A 7,869-nucleotide genomic window follows, 5' to 3' on the forward strand; every position below is an offset into this window, starting at 1 on the left:
TTGGCCAATTGCCATTGCTGTGCATATTAGCCAATATCCAAAGCTCGAGTCGCGTTTCAAATGTGACGGTTGCGGCTGCGACTGCTGCGCATGTCCTCAGCAGCGGCAAAGTAGTTGTAGTTGTTGCTGCCACCGGTTCACCCCTCACCACCCGCCGCCCGCCGCCCGCCACCCGCCACCTGTGACTTCGTTGTCGTGCTGTCTGAGCCGAGGCGCGGACAACAGGTGCTCGGCACGCTGGCCAGGATACATTCTTGACGCTATAAAAACGGACCAGAGTGTCGCCTCTGCCGTTAGTTGCCATTTGCCACGCTGTGGCATTCGATCTCGTGCTCCATCCTGGAGCTGTGCTTTAAAAACTCTGTGTACTTCCACCATAATGTGCTTAACAACACTTTAGCCCAAGGCCGAGTAGTAATAGATAATGCCATATTCCTATAAGGCCTACAATTAAATAACACCAATAATGTCGCTTCCATGCTTAAGCTTTAGGCGATGCATTTTACTGACGATGCTCATAATGACAGGTGAGATATGTAAAATATATATATAGTTAAATAGATTTAAGACATTTTTCTGCATGTTTCCATAATAATCTTCTTTAATAAAATCGAATTGAAAAGCAAAAATCCGTTTCGATTACGAAAAGTTTGATCGGAATCAAGGCCTAGAAAATGCCCGATATTCTCTGAAAGTTTTGGAATTAATTATTCTTATTATGATTTTCAGTTAAGTTGAGTTCAGAGATGTACATATTCGTTTATAGAAATATATTTGTTTTATGCAACTATTAAACAAAAAACTAAAGAATCCTTTACTTTCAATATTAATATAATCAACTAATTACGCTTTGCAACATTTTTATTTTGTAATTTTAGACATTACATCCATTTTCCATCCATTCCGTGACCGCGAAATATTTTATATAATTTTTATTACAATTTACAAGTGCAGTCAAAGTTTTGCTAATATAAAAAAAAAGTTTTCATTCTTTTACAAATGAAACGAAAATGTGCTTGTAAACTAAACCTTTCAATTGAATTTTCCGCAAAGTGTACAACAAATTAATTCTACAAAGGTTAGACAAAAAAGTTGCATGCGACCGTTTTCCGTGAATTTTCCACGCTTGCGGGCGAAATTTCCGGAAGCCCCGTCTTAGTTTGGACTTTTATACAACTGAGCCCCTGATGAAGATGCAACAATAAAAATTGCAGCTTTCTAGCTTTTATAGATCGTTCAGAACAAGCAGTTTTATATATAGATAATAGTTCAGTATATAGTCCCTCGTCTGCGACGTATCACATAGTAAATAAATCTTATCGTAACGTAATTCACTAGAATTGAAAAAATTACAAAAAAAAAAAACAGAATAATTCTGTTCGCAGAAGAAATGTGATACACATTCATACTATGCACAAAAAAAGCAGCATTGTGCAAACTAGGCGATTCCCAGATTATTATTATATATATGTAAATACATAGTTCATATTTTGACAGAAGTCGAATATATTCTTCAACTGCAGTATCAATGAATTATAAATCAAAGATGCGCCTTGATCTTTTCTGACCATGCAGCTCTTGCTTTAAATAGGCTTTTACGGAATTCCGTAAACAAAACAAATAAAACGTATATCATGTTTAATATTAACTCAATTGACTTGGGCACTACGTGGAAATCTTAATTTGCCTAGCGTATAGAAATTAATTTATTTTTCCCGTTAGTGCAAATGTGTAGCTTATATGCCTGTCTGTCCGGTCTCAATTATCTATGTACACTATAAATGGGCATGATTTTATATAGTACATATACATAAAAATGTGTATATATTTTTTTTGTTTAAAATCGAGCATATACACTGAGGAGATGAACCCCAAATGCCCATTAGTGGCGCACTGAGGGAAAACCCATTTTGATTATTTTCTTTACCCTTGTAGAGGGTATTATAATTTTTGTCATGAAAAATGTAACACAATAGGTATATATTATCTTGATCAGCATCAACAGCCAAGTTGATATAGCCATTTCTGTCTGTCCGTCCATCTGTCCGTTATAATCTCTCAGGCTATCGCCTTGAATCTTAGCATTGGTCAGAGATCCTCCCGGACCACTATATCTATAGCTGCCATTGGTACGTTCGATCGAAAAGAAGGTTCTTTAAAAAAAACCCCTTTTATCATCAAGATATCTTGGCTAAACTTGGTTGGTTGGTTTTTATATACCATATCTTATCAACATCGGACCACTATATTATAAAGCTGTCAACGGAAATTAAGTACTTGTAGGAAAAAGGGAATTAACTAGTTTGACTTTGCTGCTATATGGTATATATTATATTATATGTCTCTATAGGAAGAATCGGTTGAAAAATGAGTTTTCGTATGGCAAAGTTTTCTCAAAGCAAAGAACTCAGCATTTACGAGCTGCAAAATTCTCAGAAATGTGCAAAGCCGTGAGGCAAATGTTATAAGAGTATTAAATCTTCGGCGTGCCGAATATAGTTTTTTCTCATTTTTTTTAAATTATAACACGAGCCGTGCAAATATCAATTTACCTGCTATGTATATAAAAACATTTATAAAATCTGGAAAAATGTAGAATATAGTATAAATGTATGCACATATATTGTCATTTATAAAATCTGGAAAAATATAAAGGCAACAGCGTGAATTTTATTGGCAAATCTAACTACATGTCCCCGACTTTCATTCACCTTTTACCTGGATTCACACATATATCCATGTCAGTTTAACGATTGACCTTCAATTAATTGTATTGTATATGTATACAACGGCAATTAAAATCTGCAGAGTCCGAACGGAAATTGAACATCCGTTTCAGGCTCCAGAAAATATGAATCCCTAGGGCCACACTCAATTAATGTTATTTTGTTGCACAGCGGCGCCAATGCGCCAGGCGCCCATCGAAGCGGAGGCGGACGACGCGCTGGCGACCTGGAACTGGCCAGCGGGCACATCGAAAAACTCTTACCGCGATTTTCTTGACAACGGAAGCCCTTTGCCGAAAATTGAGGCTGTGGAAATGGCGCCCGAATTCGACGATGCTTTGGTGAAGGCGTTTAATTTCCCACGGCTTCCGATGAACTTCAACAAAGGATGGCGACTTTGGCATCAACGCTACGATAAGTATTTAAAGGAGCTGCAGGTGCATCGGACATGGGTGGACGACGACCTGCAATCTCCGGCTGATGACACCACCTCGGGACAGAAAAGTGGCGAGGACGATTTGCAGGCATTGTTCGACCAACCGGGCTCCGCCTACTCCCGCACCAGAAACAAGCAACAACGTAAACATAAACGCGAACCGTCCGAGGTCCGTCAGGGTCCACGCTATAGGCCCTCCATCAGTGCTGGTGGGTAGCTGATGTGCTGGGTGTGCAGGGGCCACGTTTTGCTAAGTGCTACATTCTTTTCCAGGAGTCATGACCAATCTGGGTGACTTCTTCAACCAGCTAAAGGCGAACGTGCACTTTGCGGAGCACTCGCAGCAACTGGGCGATGCGGAGTCGCAGCTGCTTGAGGGCGAGCATCCACATCCGCTGCAGAAGATCGACGATACAGAAGAGGATGACGATTATGATTCCGGTCAGCCGTCCGATCGTAAAACATCCAAGCTGTTGCAATCCGTACGCAGCTATCGACCGTCGCAGAAGGTACGCTCGCTGGTATCACGCAATCCCAACGGATATCGTGGCTCCCAGTTCATTGATCCCAGTTACATGTGGCTGGGCCTGGGCAAATGACCATAAGCTGCCGAATCCACAGGTTACAACGATTGATTTCCAGCTTGCCCGCTCCCAAACTTTTCAAATTCTTATCTGTGTGTACATATACATATATATATATAGAGATATTTATATTTAAAGGCAAGCATTAAAAAATGCCCGGAAAAATAGCAAAAAAAATATTTGATCCTGTTACAACATATACGGTTATTACGACACTACGCGTGCACCCTGTGCACACATATATTCAAGTATGCATGTATATATATATATATGTGGGGTTTAACATTAAACATTAAATGTGATTTTCGTTTTCAAAGATTCCCGATCGCTTCCCGGTCGGCAACATTCGCTTGCTCGTTATTAAGGAGTTTAGATTTTGGTATAGCTGGGATAACTATTTCCCTGATTGGGCACTTCTGCACCCTGAGACTGGTTAATCAGTGGCTGCTGCTGCTCGCGGGTAAGCTGAATTTGCTTGAACAGCGAGTAGATACCGCAGTAAATGTAGATATGCAGACCTAAAAGAGAACAAGCAATGCGCAGTTAGTACAGTATACAAGGGGTACATACACATGTACATATGTGTGTATATGCATTTTTATGTATTAGCGCACGATAAGCGGCGTATGTAATACATGTGTACACAGAGCCGGCAAAGCAGACTATTTGTATAACAATTACGTATGTGAGTATGTGTGCACATGTGCATTTGCCTGTGTTTGTGCAAAATTAAGATTGCATTCCACACTGGGGAACAATATCGTGACTCACCTAGCCCTATTAAAGTGACTATCAACACAGGAACAATACGATCGATCTGGGCGCTCGTCAGCGCTAAAATCAATAAGACGAAATGATATATAATGCTAAATAAGAGTCCAACGCCAGAGTTGATCAGCCAAGGCAGCAACATCAAATGACGTTCCTACGTTAGAGTAAAAGAGACGAACATACAATTGCACAATTAGGCAAATCGAAAAAAAAAGTAATAGTATAACAGAACACATGTGCAGCATCTCTCCATCACTCACCTTCATTGTGCCCAGGATAAGCATGCCCGATGCCAACAAATTTAGCACAACAATGGCCAAGTAGACGCTGCACGACACGATTAAGCCTGCAAATAAAACGATTTAATGGGAGTTTTAATGCACTTTGCACTTGTCGGTTTTCCCTATAATGCACTTACCCATGTGAATTTCATCATATTTCGCTGCGCCATCAGTCATATTTCCTAGAATGCTCTTAGCAATCACATCGGCGTTCCCCAATATGGTGGCCAAAAGAATTGTCCCGATAAAAGAGGCCACAACACCAATCCATCCGAGGACGACGCCGGCGGTGCTTAGGCGCATGCAGCACACCTTTTCCATCATGTTCAACGTTTGTGTTACACAAAATTTGAAATAAACTGCCTTCGAAATAAAATCAGAAAAAATGTAATGAATAATGAAATCAAATGCCAACGCAAACACACACAAGCACACATATACACTTACACAGAACTTCGGTCAGAACTTTGTAGTTGCTTCCTACACGTCGCAATTGAGAATGAATGCAGTACGAGAAATGCGCAGCAACGTTAACCGTAACTGGCAAGATTTATACTAGAATGACACTATCGAGTCACAACAAAAACATTGATGCTGTGCCAAACTGAGCAAAGAAGAGTAATTTATTTTTATGCTTTATAATCGTATTTCTTTGTTTGTACTGCGCTCCACCTGAATTCTAATGAAAACATAATAACAAATTTAATAAGTTTGAGTCACAAGACTTTTTTCAGCGCAATTCAAATACATAATTATCACATAATAGTTATTTAGTAACAGTTACATTTATCAGCGTGACTAAGACGTGACTGCGTTGCCAGATTGTTGCAAAAATGCATTTGCTTGCTTAGCGAAATTTTAAAAAAATGAATAACTCTTATATTTTTGTTATATGAACTGTGCATTTCACACATAAAATTGTTATAAACGCCTCTCAGGGGAAGCGTAAACACGCTCATTTACTGTACTCCTGACTCATGACACACATATACATGCTAATGCACGCTACACACACTCTATTGCTGTTCGGGGAGATGAATGTGGGGCGTAGTAGAATGTGGAGACGCGCCAGTTGTCAGTTGTTGTTCGCCTGTTGCGCGCGTCGGTAGTGTTTGAGCTGTGTGTCGCGATCCGATCCGTTCCACTTCAATTCGGAAAAAACTGAAAACTTTGTCAACGCCGCGCATTCTTTAGGCCAGGCCTTAAAATGAAATTCGATTTAACCGTAGACCGTGGACCATGCGATACAGAGCTACGTAGCTGGTGTCTGGGCATAGCTATCTATACGTTAGTTTCCATAGCACTAAATACGCTATTTGCGCCGTCGGGTGAGTGAAATATATTTTAAGTTTTTGTGGTTTTTTATATGTAGGCTACAACATTCGTTTATATTGAATATATGTTTTGGTTTCCATTGTACGCAAATAAAATCCCAATGGTCACAGAGTCTACATATATATGTAGATATATATATGTATGTTTCAATACATACATACAGACACCTATATACGTAAATATAAAGTATGAGCTAATACTTCTCTATACAAGGCGTTTCGAAACGTGTTCTCATGACAAGGGCGAGCGTTTTATTTTGTTCGTTGAGTTTTTCGTTTTTTCAAAATTACATAGATAGTTTGGAATTTAAACGACTCTGATGCCAAGTTTGAATAAAGTGATGATCACACAGAGATTAATTCTTATTTTCCAGCTCTGACGTTTATTGGATTCGCAATTGCGGTCATTGCCAATGTTTGCTTGCTTATTGGCTGCCTGCGGGTAAGTTTATATTATTTAAGATATATTCTATATTATTTTATACAAATATATAATATTTCGGGCATATGCGTAAGCTTTAATATTTCCGGTCCGAGCAGTAGCAGTAGCAGTAGCAAGTATTTGTACGCCTGATAAGCCATATCTAGAAGTAAAGATTGCTCTTAAAAATTTTCTACACTCTGGGAACTGGTTGGAGAAAAATATGCACACAAACACACACACACTCACATACACATATACATTTCTGTTTTTGAGAGCAACAAGTGTTAAATTTGCGGTATTTGCAAAAAATAAAAACGAAGAAGCCGTGTATGCAATCTGTTCCCACAGGAAAAGCGGGCATATTGGGCTTGTGCAGTAGCCATCTGTTCGTATGAAATGAATTTTATTCATTGCCCTATCAAATGAAATATAACATTTGCGGTCACGCCCACCGACACACTCTGTTAGACTACCTGTAAAACTATTGGTACTTACATATATATAAATTTTTCCCAGTATTTAAGCGCTGGAGCTCGATGATATCATAGAATTAGGCATTTTCGGAAAATTGTGATGTCACCCATTATTAGTTTTTAAAAAAATGTGAATTTATTGAGTGCTAATCAATTGTCGTGAGTCCACAAAGGTATTCCATTCAGAAATGGGACCTAATATACCCTAGCCATTATTAAACAGACAACAGGGTATTTAGCAGTCGTGCCTACAATTTTGTTGCTGTATACATTAATTATACTAATTTGCAAATGAGAATAAACTTTCTACATCTTACAGCTGTAAACATATGTATATTAATAAATATAGATATATTCTTGATTCCCTTTATAGTATAACCATGTGCTGGTTGGCATCTGGCTGATCTACGCCCTATTAGTAGCCATCAACTTTCCGTTTGCCGTATTCGGTACCATCTTCCATTTTGGTGGCTATCGCGAGGCGTCGGGCTTCAACAATGTGATCTTGGCGCTGCTCTTTTACATTGTTGTGATGCGTAAGTACCTAGAATTCTTGATTTACATAATATATGTATGTATATATCTTCCTTTCAGTTATTTGCTTGTTCTGCGCACGGATCGTCTACTCGTACCACCTGCAGCTGAAGAATCGCCAGGGCAGTCCGCCGCAGCATTCGGTGGTTGTTTGAATCTCACCCAACTGTTCGCATTTCGTGTGAATCTCTCCGCATATTGATTGCATTTACCGGCAATTGTTTAATTTAAGAGTTTACCGTGTGCCTTCTTTTTATACATATTTATATATAAATAAATATTTGTAATTAAATACTACAACAGGTC

General features: G+C 39.0%; 3 protein-coding genes across 6 annotated transcripts; 2 read left to right on the top strand and 1 right to left on the bottom strand.

The window, feature by feature from the left end:
- The first annotated feature begins 304 nt into the window (after window positions 1-304).
- Window positions 305-4,062, top strand: LOC135432253 (uncharacterized). 3 transcript variants are annotated; one of them, XM_064687832.1, is made up of 3 exons: window positions 305-527; window positions 2,898-3,371; window positions 3,436-4,062. In XM_064687832.1, the coding sequence occupies exons 1-3, from the start codon at window positions 467-469 to the stop codon at window positions 3,759-3,761; spliced, it is 861 nt and encodes a 286-aa protein (XP_064543902.1). In that variant the 5' UTR covers window positions 305-466; the 3' UTR covers window positions 3,762-4,062. The 3 variants fall into 3 exon arrangements, with proteins under 3 accessions (XP_064543902.1, XP_064543905.1, XP_064543903.1); XM_064687835.1 differs by lacking the exon at window positions 305-527 and adding an exon at window positions 2,592-2,781; XM_064687833.1 differs by lacking the exon at window positions 305-527 and adding an exon at window positions 2,592-2,740.
- LOC135432254 (uncharacterized) lies at window positions 3,844-5,395 on the bottom strand. Of its 2 annotated transcripts, none has more exons than XM_064687836.1 (5): window positions 5,246-5,395; window positions 4,936-5,161; window positions 4,778-4,863; window positions 4,518-4,671; window positions 3,844-4,264 (listed from the first exon to the last, which is right to left on the bottom strand). In XM_064687836.1, the coding sequence occupies exons 2-5, from the start codon at window positions 5,120-5,122 to the stop codon at window positions 4,116-4,118; spliced, it is 576 nt and encodes a 191-aa protein (XP_064543906.1). In that variant the 5' UTR covers window positions 5,123-5,161; window positions 5,246-5,395; the 3' UTR covers window positions 3,844-4,115. The 2 variants fall into 2 exon arrangements, with proteins under 2 accessions (XP_064543906.1, XP_064543907.1); XM_064687837.1 differs by having other exon boundaries at window positions 4,936-5,157; window positions 5,246-5,390.
- Window positions 5,396-5,884: 489 nt separating this feature from the next.
- Window positions 5,885-7,863, top strand: LOC135432255 (uncharacterized). The gene is made up of 4 exons (XM_064687838.1): window positions 5,885-6,126; window positions 6,507-6,574; window positions 7,403-7,565; window positions 7,624-7,863. The coding sequence occupies exons 1-4, from the start codon at window positions 6,006-6,008 to the stop codon at window positions 7,716-7,718; spliced, it is 447 nt and encodes a 148-aa protein (XP_064543908.1). The 5' UTR covers window positions 5,885-6,005; the 3' UTR covers window positions 7,719-7,863.
- Window positions 7,864-7,869: the final 6 nt, after the last annotated feature.

Source organism: Drosophila montana, unplaced genomic scaffold (assembly GCF_035044405.1).
Source record: "Drosophila montana isolate Dmon_TW-CO22-7 unplaced genomic scaffold, ASM3504440v1 contig_3200_1, whole genome shotgun sequence".
In the NCBI taxonomy this organism is placed as follows: domain Eukaryota; kingdom Metazoa; phylum Arthropoda; class Insecta; order Diptera; family Drosophilidae; genus Drosophila; species Drosophila montana.

Coding starts and splice junctions, on each gene's coding strand:
- LOC135432253 (XM_064687832.1), top strand. CDS start 467: ATGTCGCTTCCATGCTTAAGCTTTAGGCGATGCATTTTACTGACGATG. Junction 528..2,897: donor GACGATGCTCATAATGACAG/GTGAGATATGTA, acceptor TTTGTTGCACAG/CGGCGCCAATGCGCCAGGCG. Junction 3,372..3,435: donor TAGGCCCTCCATCAGTGCTG/GTGGGTAGCTGA, acceptor ATTCTTTTCCAG/GAGTCATGACCAATCTGGGT.
- LOC135432254 (XM_064687836.1), bottom strand. CDS start 5,122: ATGATGGAAAAGGTGTGCTGCATGCGCCTAAGCACCGCCGGCGTCGTC. Junction 4,672..4,777: donor TTATCCTGGGCACAATGAAG/GTGAGTGATGGA, acceptor ACTCTAACGTAG/GAACGTCATTTGATGTTGCT. Junction 4,265..4,517: donor AGTCACTTTAATAGGGCTAG/GTGAGTCACGAT, acceptor GTTCTCTTTTAG/GTCTGCATATCTACATTTAC.
- LOC135432255 (XM_064687838.1), top strand. CDS start 6,006: ATGAAATTCGATTTAACCGTAGACCGTGGACCATGCGATACAGAGCTA. Junction 6,127..6,506: donor TACGCTATTTGCGCCGTCGG/GTGAGTGAAATA, acceptor CTTATTTTCCAG/CTCTGACGTTTATTGGATTC. Junction 6,575..7,402: donor TGCTTATTGGCTGCCTGCGG/GTAAGTTTATAT, acceptor TTCCCTTTATAG/TATAACCATGTGCTGGTTGG.